This window comes from Ranitomeya variabilis, chromosome 2 (genome assembly GCF_051348905.1).
Source record: "Ranitomeya variabilis isolate aRanVar5 chromosome 2, aRanVar5.hap1, whole genome shotgun sequence".
In the NCBI taxonomy this organism is placed as follows: domain Eukaryota; kingdom Metazoa; phylum Chordata; class Amphibia; order Anura; family Dendrobatidae; genus Ranitomeya; species Ranitomeya variabilis.
In genome coordinates this window covers 702,588,699-702,607,697 of record NC_135233.1, presented here as the reverse complement: position 1 = coordinate 702,607,697, position 18,999 = coordinate 702,588,699, and the positions used below count along the sequence as shown (strand labels likewise).

The following is an 18,999-nucleotide window of genomic DNA, read 5'->3' as shown; positions in this document are numbered from 1 at the left end:
TGACATGCTGGGAGTTATAGTTCACCACAGGAGTGGCAGAGTGCTTTATTGTGTATTGTAAAGACTAACCTCTTAATTGTGGCAGCCAGCCAGCCACTGTGGTGAGGTAAAAGCATCCCATGACTGCACACACAGAGCCCTCCCTCTTGTTGCCTCTCCACAGCACAGGTTATAAGAGGAAGCCTGCAGATTCTAGTGGAGAGCCTGAAGGACCTGTGATGATATCAAGAAGAGGGAGGGCTCTGAGCTGCCATGTGATGCTCCAGCCCGCCCACTCCTGACATCACACAGCTCCTGTTTGTGCACAGCACTCGGCATCCAGGCATGGCAGGCAGGTATACAGCGATCTCCTCTCCACTCTGGCCCCTTCTGCTGCCTCCTCCCCAGGACACACAAATCTCCCTAGCTGCTGCAGCAATCAGCGCTGAGGAAGCCATGTGTGTCCCTGCTTAAGTGCAGTATTCATTTGCTGCTCCCGGCTCACCGCTCAGCTGATCGGTGTGCGGGGAGCCGCTAGTGAATATTCACTGCACTTAATCATCGGGACCAGGTGGTTTTCCCAGCCCTGATTCCGGGCAGCGGAGACATCCTGAAGTGGGATAACAGTGCGATCCCACTCACTGCTGCCCCCCTCCCCACATGCTATATCCCTACCATAAGACGCACCCACACTTTCCTCCCAAATTTGGAGGAAAAAAAGTGCGTCTTATGGTTGGAAAAATACGGTAAGTCAAGTGATTAAATAAAGGTTGTCTTATGAATTTCAAAAAATTATTCAGTTTTTGTTCACATCACAACTGTTTTGTAATTGGAGCCAAATCATCTTTCATATCATATCAATGAGAAAAAATGTATAAAATTCAACACAGTGATTTTAAATTGTTGCAGCACTTTTATATACAGTACATTCTCTGTGTGTTTTACTCGTCCTTTTACTTTTACTGTCACCCCTATTTCTGCATACTTTGTAACCTCAATGAAAAGGACCCTTCCTCTTATTGACCCAATTATTAATTAGCTTGTTATTTTGTTATTTTGGATTTTGTGAGTGCATTCACCCTCTAAATTATAAATTGTGGCTGAATATTTTGGTGCTCGAATAAGATGGGGACTATAACATTGATAGTCTAACTGGAACCTCTGCCGATCAGCCCGAAGAATAAGTAATGATGCTTCTATGATTGCGGAGTTCCTTCTTTGTTTGCATAGTCATGGTGAATTGACCATTCACTTGAACTGGACAAGATGTAGTACTCAGCATAGCAATTTATAGGGTAAATAATGAATGTAGCTTTTAATGTATTAATCTGCAAGGTTTAGATGCCTAACAAAAATACAGAGATGATCCTAAGGCTCGTGAATAGAGTTGAGTAAATGTTTCAAAATTCGGTTCCGATAGTGATCGGCGCCGAATATAGTTTTTTCCATATTAACCGAAGGCAGCTGAATGTCATTGGAGTCAATGGTAGTAGAAATGAACAAATATGTTCGGAACTGATCATAAAATATAAATTTGGCACGGATATGGTACAAATATGGCACATTCGGATTCGGCGATCGTTTTCTGAACATATTCGCTCATCTCTACTCGTGGAACACGTACTTTGGGTCCAAATGCTAGCTGATAAAAAATGTATTTCACTCGAACCCATGTTATTCAATGGATCTGTGCAGATATACAATTTTTTTCACTGGCTGAATCTGCATGTGTGAAAAAATTGCAGCATGCATGATTTTCCTGGATGAGACACCCATTCAAGTCTATAGATGTGAGAAAAAAAATCAGACACCATTAGGAGCCACAGTATAACATTCAATTTTTACAAATACATTGCAATTCATTCACATAGGAAACTGTAAATGGTTCTGTAAAAGATTAATAGCTGCTAATGTAAAAAACGGATTGTGTACACATTGCACCAGAGAGAAAAAATGTCCCACTTTTATGGATGAAAATTGGACATTTTTTCATATTGCCGTGTGATGCTAGCATAAGGATAATGTATCAATGGTTATAGCCCAGAAGAAGCCTTATTTCTATGGAAGAAGCACATGGAATTTAGCTTGAGTGTTGGCAAAAAAAAAAAATCTTTTGACATGATATATCTACAGTACAGACCAAAAGTTTGGACACACCTTCTCATTTAAAGATTTTTCTGTATTTTCATGACTATGAAAATTGTAAATTCACACTGAAGGCATCAAAAGTATGAATTAACACATGTGGAATTATATACTTAACAAAAAAGTGTGAAACAACTGAAATTATGTCTTATATTCTAGGTTCTTCAAAGTACCCACCTTTTGTTTTGATGACTGTTTTGCACACTCTTGGCATTCTCTTGATGAGCTTCAAGAGGTAGTCACCGGGAATGGTTTTCACTTCACAGGTGTGCCCTGTTAGGTTTAAAAAGTGGGATTTCTTGCCTTATAAATGGTGTTGGGACCATCAGTTGTGTTGAGCAGATGTCTGGTGGACACACAGCTGGTAGTCCTACTGAATAGACTGTTAGAATTTGTATTATGGCAAGAAAAAAGCAGCTAAGTAAAGAAAAACGAGTGGCCATCATTACTTTAAGAAATGAAGGTCAGTCAGTCCGAAAAATTGGGCAAACTTTGAAAGTGTCCCCAAGTGCAGTTGCAAAAACCATCAAGCGCTACAAAGAAAGTGGCTCACATGAGGACCGCCCCAGGAAAGGAAGATCTTTGCTTCTGAGGATAAGTTTATCCGAGTCACCAGCCTCAGAATTCACAGGTTAACAGCAGTTCAGATTAGAGACTAGGTCAATGCCACCCAGAGTTCTAGCAGCAGACACATCTCTACAACAACTGTTAAGAGGAGATTTGTGCAGCAGGTCTTCATGGTAAAATAGCTGCTAGGAAACCAATGCTAAGGACAGGCAACAAGCAGAAGAGACTTGTTTTGGCTAAAAAACACAAGGAATGGACATTAGACCAGTGGAAATCTGTGCTTTGGTCTGATGAGTCCAAATTTTGAGATCTTTGGTTCCAACCACCGTGTCTTTGTGTGACGCAGAAAAGGTGAACGGATGGACTCTACATGCCTGGTTCCCACCGTGAAGCAGGGAGGAGGAGGTGTGATGGTGGGGGGGTGCTTTGCTGGTGACACTGTTGGGGATTTATTCAAAATTGAAGGCATACTGAACCAGCATGGCTACCACAACATCTTGCAGTGGCATGCTATTCCGTCCAGTTTGCATTTAGTTGGACCATCATTTATTTTTCAACAGGACAATGACCCCAAACACACCTCCAGGCTGTGTAAGGGCTATTTGACCAAGAAGGAGAGTGATGGGGTGCTACGCCAGACCTGAACCCAATAGAGCTGGTTTGGGGTGAGCTGGACTGCAGAGTGAAGGCAAAAGAGCCCACAAGTGCTAAGCATCTCTGGGAACTCCTTCAAAATTGTTGTTAGACCATTTCCGGTGACTACCTCTTGAAGCTCATCAAGAGAATGCCAAGGGTGTGCAAAGCAGTTATCAAAGCAAAAGGTGGCTACTTTGAAGAACCTAGAATATAAGACATATTTTCAGTTGTTTCACACTTTTTTGTTAAGTATATAATTCTATATGTGTTAATTCATAGTTTTGATGCCTTCAGTGTGAATGTACAATTTTAATATTCATGAAAATACAGAAAAATCTTTAAATGAGGTGTGTCCAAACTTTTGGTCTGTACTGTATATAACAAGTATCTGCAGCGCGGTATTATACACGAGGCTTAAAAAAGCTGTAGTGTTTCTGCTATTTTAATGAAACAGCTTCATATTCATAAATGACTATAATAATGTCTCAAATATTACATAATGCATTCTATATTGTTATTAACATTTGCTCAAAGCTAGCTTTTTTTTCATGCAAGCAATTAATCAACACTCAATAGCAACAATACTCAAGGACTTAAAAACATTTTTAATTTGCTTTATGTAGTCTAGTTAATTTGTCTGCCCAGTGGAAATAAGAAAAGTCAAATTTGACATACCGTAATAATTATGCTCAACGCAATTCAAATGTTTCTTGTATTTTACAGTGCATACAGCTAGATCAAGGGTACAGTCTTCATGACACGCAATCAATATGAAAGGAGACAAAGTATTCGCAAAGTTTTTGTTCAGGCTCAATTCAATTTTTAAGTGCTAAAAGCTCAATAATTAAGACAATTTATACATCAGATTTTGTACTATGTAATAGAGAATATACTTGAGTGGAATTAAATTCTGCTCAACAATTACAAAACTCCGCATTCACCAAAATTCTAATTTTGTGACTCATTTCAGCAGGGATTCAGTGAAATGGCGGCCGCTGGTCACCATTTTTCCAAGCTGTAAAGTGCCATTGGAAGTTAAAACATTATGTCCCGTGAGCCTTGCAGCCAATCAGTGACTACACTTACGTCTTTTGGACAAAACTGACATCTTGAAGAAGTGAGAGCTGCTGCTGATCTCTTGCTTCCTCTGGATGTCAGTTATGTCCCATCGAGAAAGAGTGAGAATGAAGCGGCCCATTAGTGGTCGATGATTGGCAGCAGGGCTCACATGACATAATGTCACATAAGCCCCAGGAGACTTGCCACAGATATTTCTGGAATTACGCTAGCACCGGAGGTGAGTACAGGCTATTTTTATTTTCTGTAGGGGAGTATGGTAATTGAGAAGGAATTGTCAAAGTAATGAACAACGATTTTAATATAATTGGCAACCATGACAAAAACTATACCAAAATGACAGGGATCCTTTCCATATTTGTAAGCAATAGCAAAGCCACAAAATAGTAAATGATTTGTATTTAATATTCAAATAAATACATAATGTTTCATCACAGCATTCGGTAGGAGTAGAAAAGGCAAAAATTTCAGAATAAATGTATTATGCTTTATAGCAAAGCAGCCAAAGTTAATAAAGTTAAAAAAAATTAACAATGTTTACAAGAGACAGATATAAGTTTTCAATACAGTAAACATAATTGAAATGTATACATTTTTTTATAGTAAGCTTCACACTAAAATAGAAACAGAGTTTGGGAAGAAAAAATAATCTGTTCATAGAATATTGACAACTTTCCATAATTAGATTTTACATGAAACATTAAATACCTGTGCTACCTATTTTGCTTTAACCCCTTCCCGATAGGTGAGTTTCCATTTTTTCATTTTTAAACCTTTTCTGAGAGTCAGATTTTTTTTTATTTTTACATCAATATAGCCTTATGAGGGTTTATTATTTGAGGGGATGAGTTGTAGTTTTGAATAGCAACATTCATTGTACCATTCAAATTACGCCAAAAAAATGCGATTGCATAATTGTCTTTTGGTTTTGGTTTTTACGGTGTTCCTTGTGCTGAAAAAATGACAAGGCAATATTATTCTTCTTCATGTTGGTACTGTTATAGATATACTTTTTTTAGGTGGCTAAAACAATTTTTAAAAAATCAGGAAATTATGAAAGAAAAGATTTGCTTTTGTTGTTCTTTTCTTTGACCCATAATGTCTTTGAGGGAACCTGTCACTAGTAACAAAGCAAATCTATGTAATAAATACAATCATATAAATAATCCTATAAACAAATCCCAATACAGCAATGAGGACTAATAAAACGTAACTTTTAATACTCAAAAGTAACCTAAAAAACAAACAAATCACCCAAGTGAAAAATATACCAAAAAGAACAGGGCTAGGTCTCTACCATATAACGTAATGGTCCATAGAGACTAGTGAGCCCTATAAAGGATAAAAAAGGAACTCGACTGCAAAGACAACAGTCAGAATCCTTATTACTGAGGCAATGAACATGAAAAAGCTGTGCCGCCAATGTCATATGTGATTACAGCAATTCTCCTGCACTCAGTTGCATAAGACCAAAAGACACAGTCATAGCATGTATTGTAAACAATGCCTGCTGGTATTTAATAGATATAATTATAAATAAGGAACGGTCTCACCAATTCCACCATGAGGGCAACGGAGTACCGGATATTCCCCTGTCAGGTAGACATCCAGGATACGAAGGGATGACAGTCCCTATATCAATCCCTATGGGGCTGTCAATAGTCTATCCCCAAAACTCCTGCCCTTACAAGGGCAGTCCACAACTACCCCTATACATAGGAAGCCCTGCACTCTCCCTTATAAATTCGTCCCTACGCGTTTCGTCCAAGCCAACTCTTCAGGGGACATGCTTGCTTGTAGAGAAGGAGTGCCTATATGTTAAAGAAGAGGGACATAAAGTACTGTCGCCCTCTATGCTGTCCTGCATGTCCCCTGAAGAGTAGGTATCATAGGAGGACCAAGATGGTGGCTGTCATGGTTCACCATGATTGAATCAAGTGGAGCCAATAAAGGCATGTGATTGCTTGCACTGGCACTGATGTCATACAGATGCAACTGTCATAGGTTGAAGGTGGCAGTTTAGTAGTTAAACTACAATGATCAGAGAGCTTTCAGGTCACTGAAATTGCAGGCTTGTTATGCAGTAAAGCTGGCAACTGCCTGGTACGGTGTGGGCTCAGCTCCTGAGCCTGCTCCTTACATGGTGACCCGACATAAGACATTTTATGATGGGAAGGGGTTATTAAGACTCTTTTGATATTGCAGTCACATTTTAGTTAGTTTTTTATATAAATGAAAACCATGTAACATATCTAGATCCATTTCCCAGAGGACACCATTAGAGCCCCAGCCAATCGATTCATCACATTTTTCTAACGAGTCTGTTATGCTAACTGGAGACAATAGCTCCACTACATTTCGGTGATGCTGCTTATGTGCTTGTCACAATGTCTTCATATACCTGATGAAATGTGTCAGCGTATTGTTTCGCTTTAGTCAATCACTGGCCTCAGTAGCCTGTCCTCTAAGCTAGTGGTTGGCTGCAACAGTCATATGTTGATGTAATATCATTGTTACAGATCAGTAAACAAAGACTAATAGGGATCAATGTGCTTTAGCAGTGATGATTCTAACATGGAAAGGTTTAATTTTTTTTAGCACACTTTTCTCCTCCTTTTTTCATTTTTTACAAATTTGGGAAAGCCCTTAAAGTGAGACTGTCAGCAGGTTTTTGCTTTTTTAGCAAGCAGGTTTTTGCTATGTTAGCAAGCAGCAACATGTTGTAGAGGAAGAGAGTCTGATTCCAGGTATGTGTCACTTACTGGGCTAAGTTTTGCTATTTCAGTACAATTCATGTTTTGTTAATAGGAGATTATCAGAACAGGACAACTGGCCATGTGCATCCTAGTCCAACCATCCACCACCACAGATTAGCAGCTCTCTGTCACTATACGATATTACACAGAAAGCTGTGGTGTGGATGGGGTTATACTAACATCTGAGCTCAACTAGATCTGAAGAAATGAAAACTGTGAATCTATCACATCGGATGCACCCAGTAAACTAAGCGCTGCATCGCTGAAATCAGGGTCTCTAGTCCAACCTCAGATTCCGTTAAACACATAATCAATACAAGATAAGTCAAGCATTTACAAAGTAACTTATTTTTCCATGTAGATTCTAAAAGTGATTTTTTTTTAAATGCATTTGTTTTAATAAAGCAAAAGATAGTACAATAAAGAATTTGAGTCAAATAAATATTTTTTGCTCTTGTATATATCTTAGAAAGCTACATACTTGGCTTCTCTCCATGAACCGCTACTTCAGGCTTCAAGACCTTCTGGCCTGTGAAAAAAATATAATATTGATTTACATATGTCGGGGTAGACATACTGTAGAAAAGTAAAAAGTAATGAGAATATTTGCTTGCATATTTTGTAAAAGGTACTATTTTCTTGCACTGTGCTATAAGTTCGCTTTCGATCGGCATATTTAATTTTTCCACGTAGCTGCATATTTCTTTAGGTTTAGCTGCAAACCACATTGAATTCGGCTTTAAAAAAATTACTATGGGGAATACTATATTTTGTAGGTGAAGATTTTGCTACATTTATTATTCTTCTCAAAGATTATCTATTTTTACAAAACACCCAATCCATTCTTAAAGATGCTGTTGCAAGTCTATATGTTGCAATTGCTTTATAAATAAATGTATTAAATAAGTTGTCCTTCAAAGACAGTGCATTGTAATTAATATATGTTGGATAATAATAATTTTCACAACTGGATATATTAAATAACATGTTCCTGTGCTGAGATAATCTTATAAATGTGCCTCTGCTGTACACTGTGCAGGGCCGGACTGGCCATCGGGCACTTCTGGCAAATGCCAGAAGGGACGGTGCCAGTAGTGGGCTGCTGCATGCCGACTCACCCCCCCCCCACCAGCATCGCCACCGCATTCAACTATAGCGGCGTCTATGACGCCGGTACAGTTGAATGCAATGATGGAGGAGAGAGCATCTGCTGATGCCCTCTCTCTCATCATTCCCCACTCTGCGTCTGACACTGTGGGTACGCGCACACTCAATGTGTCCCAGGCAGTGCAGCGGCAGCCGCCGAGACAGGAGCAGGGAACAACACGGACACGAGGAGAGGTGAGGAGTGTGTGGTTTTTTTTACTGGACTGTGGGGTCATTCTCGGTGGGGGGGAGGAGAGATGCGGGCTGTGCTGTATACCACTATGTGGGCTGTGCTGTATACTGCTAAGTGGGCTGTGCTGTATACTGCTACGTGGGCTGTGCTGTATACTGCTACGTGGGCTGTGCTGTACACTGCTATGTGGGCTGTGCTGTATACTGCTATGTGGGCTGTGCTGTATACTGCTATGTGGGCTGTGCTGTATTCTGCTACGTGGACTGTGCTGTATACTGCTACCTGGGCTGGGCTGTATACTGCTACGTGGGCTGTGCTGTATACTGCTACAAGGGCAGTGCTGTATACTGCTATGTGAGCTGTGCTGTATACTACTGTGTGGGCTGTGCTGTAAACTACTGTGTGGACTGTGCTGTATACTACTGTGTGGGCTGTGCTGTATACTACTGTGTGGGCTGTGCTGTATAGTACTACGTGGGCTGTGTTACTGTTATGCGGGTTGTGCTATATACTATGAGGGTTGTGCTATATACTATGCGGGCTTTGCTATATACTATGGTGGTATATTATATTCTATGGCGGAGGCCATTTTATATACTATGGGGGTATATTATATTCTATGGGGAGGCTGTGTTATATACTATGGGGGCTGCATTATATTCTATGGGGGCTACATTATATATTATGGGGAGGTGGGCTGTATTATATTCTGTGGGGGGCTGTATTAGATTTTATGAGGGATGATTGCTCATACTCTTTGATGGGGCTGCATTATATTCTGTGGGGAGGTGGGCTGTCCTATATTCTATTCGGGGCTTCATTATATTCTATGGGGGGCTGTATTATTTTTATATTCTTTGAAGGGTGATTGCATCATACTCTATGAGGGGGCTGCATTAAAGTATGAGGGGGCTGCATTATATTCTATGGGGTGGCTGCATTATACTCTGGGGTGGCTGCATTATACTCTGGGGTGGCTGCATTATATTCTGTAGGGTGGTGGCTCCATTATGCTATATGTGGGCTGCATTATACTGTATTGAGGACTATGGGGAATACGTTATACTATATGAATAACTATGGGGTGCATTATACTATGGGAAGTGAATTGTACTACATGGATGACTATGGTGGTGCATTATACTATATGGAGCACTATGAAGAGTGTATTATGCTATATGGAGGACTGAGCAGTGTATTTTAATATATGGAGGACTATAGGGAGTGTATTATACTATATGGAGGACTGTGGTGCACATTATAATATATGGAGGACTATGGGGTGTATTTTACTAAACAAGTAAAATGCTGCATATTCAGATTGTTTTTGCTGGAACAAAAATCATTGTTCTCATCAGCACATCGCCGGTGTAAACTGTAGATGTGCTGCTGATAACATGATACTGTATGGTGATCTGTTAGTGATCTATTATTGATCGTTCTGTCCCATCATTATTCCTCAGTTGGTGGAAAGAGTCCAGGAAACAAGCATTGAACAACTTCAGTATTGTCGATCAAACTCATTTAGGGGCCTGAACTCAGCGCATGTAAATACAACCAAAATGTTTTTGTGTGATGTGCAATATGTTAGCATTTGGGATCCCATTTTAAACTTTGCCTAGGGCCCCAGTTTGTTTAAAACCGGCCCTGCCTACAAGTGTACAAAGATATTATACAGTCACCATGTGACAAGTGGGCCTGTGTAACTTCAAATGCCAGGGCTGAATTTTAGTCCCAGTCCGGCCCTGACACTGTGTGATGGTTGTGTCCGACCATGCAGAGCTACCATAGTTAAAGGTCGACTTAGATCTATTTTTTCATGGATACATTGCAGATCTTTAACATAGGAAACCGTATTTGTTCTGCGGATGTATAAAAAGGACGACATAAGGATGGTACATAGATAACAATTTAGTTGAAAATTATTTTCTTTTCTGTATGAAAATTGGAAGACTGTTTTTATACACTCATGTGAGCTTAGTCTCAGTGGACCTTTCAGTACTAATAATTTTCATTTTAAGTTTGAATTTTATCTCCTTTTCTTCCATCGCTTGTTTTCTTGCTGATCAAGTGGTACTTTTGAATGACAATACTCATTTTACCATACAATGCACTGAAAAATGTTAAGAACACTCCAAGTGAGATGCAATGATTAAAAAAATGCAATTCTGCTATCTTTTGTGGGGATTTTGCTTTATCATGTTCATTGCAGGCTAAAATTGATCTTGTAACATGATTCTCCAGATCAGTACAATTATAGCAATATCAAACTTATGTACATTTTTTATATTTAAGTGGTGACATTTTTTAATTTTGTAAAAAAAAAATAATTGGTTTGTGTCGCTATTTTCTGAGACCTACAACATTTTTATTCTACATGTCTGTAAGGCATGATTTAGCTGTTGGTTTTCCTGATGCCAATTTGTGATATATCATACACTTTAGTCCCTTTTTATTTCATTTTTAGGGAGGTGTGGTATTATTGCATTTTGTGTTTTTGAGGAGTTAAAATAAATATAATGAGCCACTATAGATTCTTTACTCTCTGAATGAGGCTGCTACCCTGCTTTTCTGGTAACAACGGCTATTCATGGGAAAATACAGTCAATTATTCATCTCATGCATATATGCTTTAATAGTGGCCAATGTTACTAGAAAAGCAGGGTGGCAGAAGTTGGAATAGAGGAGACTCAGGAGGTCAATGAAATTTGTGCATCTGCAATTTAATAAGGTTTAATAGTGTTTTACATTAAGCTGTCAACTTGGTATTAAATATTTAAGTTACTGTGGACGTATATAAGAATGAGTACAGGAGAAAATGTTATGTAAGTGAGTTTTGGCACTCTTCTATATTTGGATTACAGTAGAAAAGATCTTTTTTTTTCTCTTCTGCACGTCCGATCATGCGTATCGCGCATCTCTGAAGCCGGCATGCATATACCCGGCATCAGTGGCTCAATGTAGTGAGGGCAAAAAGCCCCACACATGAGATTTCTATAGTGCTGGCGATGATGCAGGCCCTTATAAGCCATGTTATCATGATGACATGATAACATGCTAAGTAGATAGACTAGTCTGGGAAAACTAATGCCCCGTCAACTAATCAAAATGTTCATTTACATATCATAAATGGGCTTAAGAAATACTTTTTCTAATGATCTGTTTATGTGTTTAATATAATAAAGGGACTGCTAGACAGGGTATTTAGATAGGTACACACAACTGTTGGTGTTTCTGGGGACACAGGGGACCTGACAGTTTACCTTTAATGGAATACACTTGGATTGAGTTACAGTTAACAGGGAGATACTACAGGGGGCTGCATTGGGCCCTCTTCTTTTTAACATATTTATCAATGACCTTGTGAAGTGCATACAGAGCTGAATTTTAATATCTTTTTATACTTCATGCCTGTGACAGTGACAATGGGGCATCCTCTACATCTAGAGAAAAGAAGATTTAATAATAATCACAAACAGCAATTCTTTTTCTGCAACAGCAGTGATATCATGGAACTCTCTGCCACATAATGTTGTAATGGTTGATTTAATACTAGTGATGAGTGAGTGTGCTTGTTACTCGAGTTTTCCGAGCATGCTCGGGTGTTCTCAGAGTATCTTGGGCGTGCTCATAGACTGTGCATGACCAACATACTCGGAGAACACCTGAGCATGCTCTGAAAACTCGAGTAATGAGCAAGCTCGCTCATCACTATTTACTACAAAAGTTCCCAAGAGTGCCTAGATACCTTCCTTATGGGTACAAGATCCTGTGATGGGATGTTGATCCAGAGAACTATACTGACTGCCCGTATGTGGAGTCTGGAGGAAATTTTTCCCCTAGCATGGAGCTATTAGCATCTCCCCATGGGATTTTTGCCTTTTGCCTAGCTTTAGATCAACATGTTGTGTTATGGGTTGAATTCAATGGACTTAAGTCTACCTTAAGCCTTAAAAATTATACAAAATGTGTACATACAAACATTGCACATACAAATCCTGATACAAAGTACTATTTGCCCTCCAAAATTATTGGAAATAATGAACACTACAGTATATGAACTGCATTGCTGTAGAATTACAGTGAAGTATAAAATGAATGAAGTATACAAAGTACATCTTGAAAGACAGCTGGTAATTACATGTCATGCATACTCCAGCCACACTATATTTTTGCGATCTATCAGTTCATCATATAAAAGAAGAAACGATTGTCTTTCCTACTGATATTTTTTAATTCCTTTACATTTCACTCATAAAGTATGACTTAGAATGTTTCAAGTAATGAACTAATTCTTTTCCCGAAACTGCAGAGATGATGAAACAAATGCCTCAAGCCATTGATAAAGCGATGTCATTAATATTTGCTTTTCTCTGTTGCCACAGCATCAAGTAAGATTTCACCACGACAATGCTGATTAAATGATACACAAGTTCTAAACACAATATTATATACACAACTTTGTTTTGTCAAAGTGCTTGTGACATTTTCTAATTTACTCATTTCTAGCTAAGACAAGGAACATGACAGCAGAAAAAATGTGTTTATTATTTGTAGCTATAAAACACAACTCCAGCAATTCCATACAATACAGAAAAATGTTCATATATAACTAGGAACTTAACATTACACTTTTGTAAATAATTACTTACATAAATGCTTTTAAAAAAGGTATTACAAGAGTGTCATAAAAAAGAATGCTACTGAAGCAACAAAAAGCATTCAGTTTTATTTATTATTTTTTCTCTTTCCTGTGGCAGCCTCATTAAATGTAGAAGATGTCTTACAATCTCCTATTTTACATGTACGCTTGCATCCAATAATGTGTTAGTGCTGTTTTTGGACACTGTCTCAAATGTACCTATATTAGTGCTGTAATACTTCTTGTGTCAATGCCAGTAGCACATTTTTGAGATGGGTTTTTAGCACCTAGATATCTTTGGAATATTTCCAAAAAGATACTGAAGTATGAGATGCAAAAACAAAAAGACCCCAATACATCATTTGTATATTTAAGTTACTTTTTCTTTTTTGTCTTTACTTTATTGTGCTCCAAATTTTTTGAAAAGTGGTGCATTTAGTTCATCAATTTTGCGCAAAATAAAAAATTGTCTATATTTTTCTTTTTGACCTGTTTTGTCCTTTTTTTTTTAGCTAAATGGTGCAACATTACTGGCAAAATAACTGGTATACATAAAATCACACAAGGGGGACACTGGAGTCAAAATTATTGACTTTGAAAAAAATAAAAATTTTGAATCAGTCTAAATTTTCTGGAAAACAAAAACCTCACCTAAGTGACACATATACACTACCGTGTAAAAGTTTAGGGTCACTTAGAAATTTCCTTATTTTTTAAAGAAATGCACAGTTTTTTCCAATCAAGCTAACATTAAATCATTCAGAAATACACTCTATACATTGTTGATGTGGTAAATGACTATTCTAGCTGCAAACATCTGGTTTGCAATGCAATATGTTCATAAGTGTATAGAAGCCCAATTCCAACAACCATCTGTCAGGTGTCAAGTTCTGGCCGCTGCACAGAGGGAATCTCAAACCATCTCTGCTGCACCATCTCTGCTGCACCATCTCTGCTGCGGTCTCCCATTTTCCTCCAGCCACAGTGGAGCCTGCTCAGCAGAGAAGTCAGTCCCAGCATCTAGCTCAAGCTGATACTGTGTGGCTGGTTACTGCTGTCCTTCCATGCTCAGCCATTGTAACCAGTACTGATCAGCGGCGAGCAGGTGTCCCTGGGACTAAGTCCTGCTTTTCTTCTTTGGAGCATGCCCAAGGGACGACCTCTCATTGGAGGTTGGGGGTCACATGCTCAGGTCCTGTAGCAGCTCCTATTGGACCACTAGGAAGGTCCTGGAGAGCTTTCGCTATAAAAGGTTCACATGGCCACACGGTCATGCGCTAGTAAAAACTTATTATTGTGTGTGGTTGTATGCCTGTTGATGGATGAAAGCTCCGAATCATTCCCATCCCTAGTGTTGTTGACCGTTTGCGAATGGTGGAAGCTACCTAGCGCCTGACAGTGCTATCCCGCACAGCTAGCATACGATACAGCATCTGATAGCAGTGACCGCCAGTGCGGCCCCGTGCGCTAATAGAGCGCTTTCCTGACCTAAGTCTGCGTGATTAGTGGCGACCGCCAGAGTGGCACTGCATGCACTCTTGTGCAGTAGTTTATTAGTTCTGTTAATCTCTGACACCCCAGTAGCGGTGTCGAGTGCAAGAGGTCTAGAGGAACTCTTTCCCTGAGTCTTGGGACAGAGTTCTGTGACTCTTTGCTTGTGCTCTTTGTGTAGTACCACGGCCCTGTGACGCAACAGGGTTCACTTCCTTCACACCGGGTGAAGCTAACCCATGTGTGTATCCACATTATTTCACCATATAGGTTCCATCTCTGCATGGTGGACCCCTGGCTGCGAACACACCTTATACCATCCTTATAATAATTTGGTGCGTTCCGCTAGCCTTAACATTATACTAGCCGCAGGGTCTGGCTAGTAATGGCGGATGAACAGTGACTGCAGTGGTACATCCAGCAGCTGGAGGGCAGGTTGATGGCTCTCGAGCGCACAACCTCGGCTGTGGATGTTACTGCAGTAGGTGTTCAGGCTGCTAGCGTGGCTTCAGCTAGTTTGTCCACTGCCACCCCTGTTCCGACCTTATCCCGCCTCCTGCTACCAGATAAGTACTGTGGCGATAGCAAGTCATGCAGGGGATTCTTGAACCAGTATGCATACATCTTGAGCTTCTGGCTGCACGTTTCCCCTCAGAGTGGACTAAAGTGGGATTCATAATATCTCTCTTGTCGGACAGGGCGTTGGAGTGGGCTACACCGCTGTGGGAGCGTGACGATCATGTGGTGCAGAGTGCTCTGCGGTTCCTGAGCACTCTGACACAGGTCTTTTTGGGACCCCAAGTCACACATGATATGGTGCTCCAACTGCTGGCACTGACACAGGGCTCATCCTTGGTCAGCCATTTTTCCGTCCACTTACGGACTTTAGCATCTGAGCTGGAGTGGCCGGATAAAGCCCTCATCCCTGTATTTTGGAGGGGGCTGGCTGACCATGTGAAGGACGCTTTTGCCACTAGGGAGATTCCCACCACACTGGACGAGCTAATTGCAGTATCAACTAGCATAGATCTTTGTTTTAACGAGCAAAGGTTGGAGCGAGCCCAGTGTAGGCAGAGGTTTCGGTTGGCTCCCACCTTCGCCATACCTCTGGAATCTCCGGTCCAGGCATCCGAGCCACATGAGGCCATGGAGGTGTCACGAGCTGGATCTAAGTCTCGGATTACTCGTGCACTCAAGGTTTGTCATGTCTGCCGGCGGTCAGGACATCTTGCCTCCAGATGTTCCCAGCGGTAGGGAGAACATCAGCGTCTAGTGGAGGTTGGAGGAGGTACACTAGACACGGCGACGTTTTCCTCCGAACTGTCCTTCAAAGGGACAATCACCTTTGGCCCGTCCACTCTTACAGTTGAGCTGTGTGTGGATTACGGGGCAGAAGGGAATTGTATGTCCTCTGCCTTTGCCCAATGCTATGCAATACTCCTGGTGACTGTACAAGTGGTGAATGGGTCAACTCTGCCCTCACAAATAACACACCAGAACATCCCATTTACTTTATCCATGTCTCCATCCCATCAGAAGATTATCTCCCTGCTAGTTATTCCTGAGGGAATTGATGAGGATCTGTTAGGGATACCATGGCTATGTAACCACTCTCCTCATATAGAGTGGTCCTCTGGGAGAATTCTGGGATGGAATGAATCTTGTGAGGGTAAATGTCTGAGGGAGTGCGTTCAGATACTACTACTGAAGTACCCACAGATCTTTCTTCTCTCCCCAAGCACTACTGGCCCTATGCGGACGTATTCTCCAAGAGGGCTGCAGAGACTCTTCCACCCCTGTGTATGACTGTCCTATTGACCTCTTGCCTGGTGCAGAGCCTCTCCGGGGTTGAGTCTATCCCCTATCTCTCCCAGAGACAGAGACGGTGACCCATTACATTCAGGAGAATCAGGCAAGAGGATTCATTAGGAAGTCAGTGTCACCTGCAGGGGCGGAGTTCTTCTTCATGCAGGAGAAGAACGGAGAACTACATCCATGCATAGATTACAGGGGTCTTCACACAATCACCGTTAAGAACAAATACCCTCTGCCTCTGATATCTGAGCTATTCGATAGGTTGCGGGGAGTGAGGGTATTTACTAAGCTTAATCTGCGGGGTGATTACAACCTGATTCGCATCCGCGAGGGGGACGAATGAAAGACGGCATTGAACACCAGGGACAGGCACTATGAATACCTGGTGATGCCCTTCGGGCTCTGTAATGCTCCTGCCGTTTTCCAAGATGTTGTGAATGATATCTTCCAGGATATGCTCACCACCTCGGTCGTAGTCTATCTGGATGATATTCTCATCTACTCTCCACTAGTGTTGAGCATTCCGATGCTGCAAGTATCGGGTATCGGCCGATACTTGCTGTATCGGAATTTCCGATACCGAGATCCGATATTTTTGTAATATCGGATATCGGTATCGAAACAACATTAATGTAAAAAGGTGTAAAAGAAAGAATTAAAATAAAAAAAATCGCTATACTCACCTGTCCGACGCAGCCGGGACCTCGGCGATTGTAAGCGGCAGCGTTGTTTCTTTAAAATTCGCGCTTTTACTTGCTTACGTGAATTCCCGGCTTCTGATTGGTCAGGGCGGCCATGTTGCCGGGACTCGGACCAATCACAGCAAGCCGTGACGAAATTACGTCACGGCTTGCTGTGATTGGTCCGCGTCCCGGCAACATGGCCGCCATTAACCAATCACAAGCCGTGACGTCACGGGAGGCTGGACACGCGCTTATTTTGAAAAGCGCGCGTGTCCAGCCTCCCGTGACGTCACGGCTTGTGATTGGTCACGGCGCCATATTGCCGGGATGCGGACCAATCACAGCAAGCCGTGACGAAATTACGTCACGGGTTGCTGTGATTGGTCCGCGTCCCAGGAACATGGCCGCCATTAACCAATCACAAGCCGTGACGTCACGGGAGGCTGGACACGCGCTTATTTTGAAAAGCGCGCGTGTCCAGCCTCCCGTGACGTCACGGCTTGTGATTGGTCACGGCGCCATATTGCCGGGACGCGGACCAATCACAGCAAGCCGTGACGTAATTTCGTCACGGCTTGCTGTGATTGGTCCGAGTCCCGGCAACATGGCCGCCCTGACCAATCAGAAGCCGGGAATTCACGTAAGCAAGTAAAAGCGCGAATTTTAAAGAAACAACGCTGCCGCTTACAATCGCCGAGGTCCCGGCTGCGTCGGACAAGTGAGTATAGCGATTTTTTTTATTTTAATTCTTTATTTTACACATTTATATGGTTCCCAGGGCCTGAAGGAGAGTTTCCTCTCCTTCAGACCCTGGGAACCATCAGGAATACCGTCCGATACCTGAGTCCCATTGACTTGTATTGGTATCGGGTATCGGTATCGGATTGGATCCGATATTTTGCCGGTATCGGCCGATACTTTCCGATACCGATACTTTCAAGTATCGGACGGTATCGCTCAACACTACTCTCCACATATAAACTCCCACCGGAGAGATGTTTGCAAAGTCTTTGACCTCCTACAGGCAAACTCCCTCTATGCCAACTAAAATAGGAGAACCATGAGTCAAATAATAGCCAGCAAAGTAGACCAAAAGTACAAAATTTATTGAAAACACAAAATTTTCATAAACATAGTATTACCATATAAGAAAAAGTGACAGTTTCGTGACTAAATCCCTTGATACATAAGTGACCTAAAACCACAGTCCAGGACAGTGACACAATATATTGTTGGCTTGTAAACATACAACAATGTGCTACTAGCCAGTGCACATGAGAATATCCACTGGTATCAAACGGCCTGACTTAATAGTATGAGCGCATAAAGTGCTATTATAATGGCCATGAACCGATGTGCAAACAATGCAATAAACCAAATTTAATTACCCATGTGAAGTGAAGTAAAGGTCCCGTCTGGATCCTGGTCACATACCCCAACGCACGTTTCACGTTCAAAAGTCACCGCTTCCTCAGGGGGCCCCTGCCAAGCTACAGGCTGTGATGGACTGGCAGAAACCCTATTCTCTCAATGCGGTGCAGCGCTTTATGGGGTTCATTAACTATTATTGCCAGTTCATTCCCCACTTCTCAACTTTGGTAGCTCCCTTGGTAGCCCTCACCAAGCAAATCCCAAATTGTGGTCGGAGGAGGTCTCCCAGGCCTTCCTTTCTAATAAGTCTCATTTTGCTAGCACTCCCATCCTACATCGCCCCGATGTAGATAAACCATTTATAATGGAGGTGGATGCCTCATCTGTCGGTGCTGTAGCAGTCCTCTTCCAAAAGGATGCTCAAGGTCGGAAGCATCCTTGCTCCTTTTTCTCCAAGACCTTCTCACCAGCGGAGAGGAATTATTCCATCGGGGACAG

General features: G+C 41.4%; 3 protein-coding genes across 4 annotated transcripts in view; 1 reads left to right on the top strand and 2 right to left on the bottom strand.

The window, feature by feature from the left end:
* LOC143803926 (uncharacterized) overlaps positions 1 to 4,525 on the bottom strand; it is a 123,560-nt gene extending 119,035 nt beyond the window's left edge. The window contains exon 1 of the mRNA XM_077281683.1: positions 4,414 to 4,525. Within this exon, the coding sequence (XP_077137798.1) occupies positions 4,414 to 4,525 (112 nt within the window). The remainder of the gene's footprint in view (positions 1 to 4,413) is intronic.
* The window catches only part of LOC143807647 (uncharacterized), a 255,796-nt gene that overhangs the window by 206,056 nt on the left and 30,741 nt on the right, over positions 1 to 18,999 (top strand). The gene's annotated exons all lie outside the window — the stretch shown is intronic.
* The window catches only part of LOC143807646 (uncharacterized), a 1,106,746-nt gene continuing 1,094,011 nt past the window's right edge, over positions 6,265 to 18,999 (bottom strand). The window contains exon 158 of the mRNA XM_077289447.1: positions 6,265 to 7,689. Coding sequence (XP_077145562.1) covers positions 7,634 to 7,689 — 56 coding nt within the window. The 3' untranslated portion in view covers positions 6,265 to 7,633. The remainder of the gene's footprint in view (positions 7,690 to 18,999) is intronic.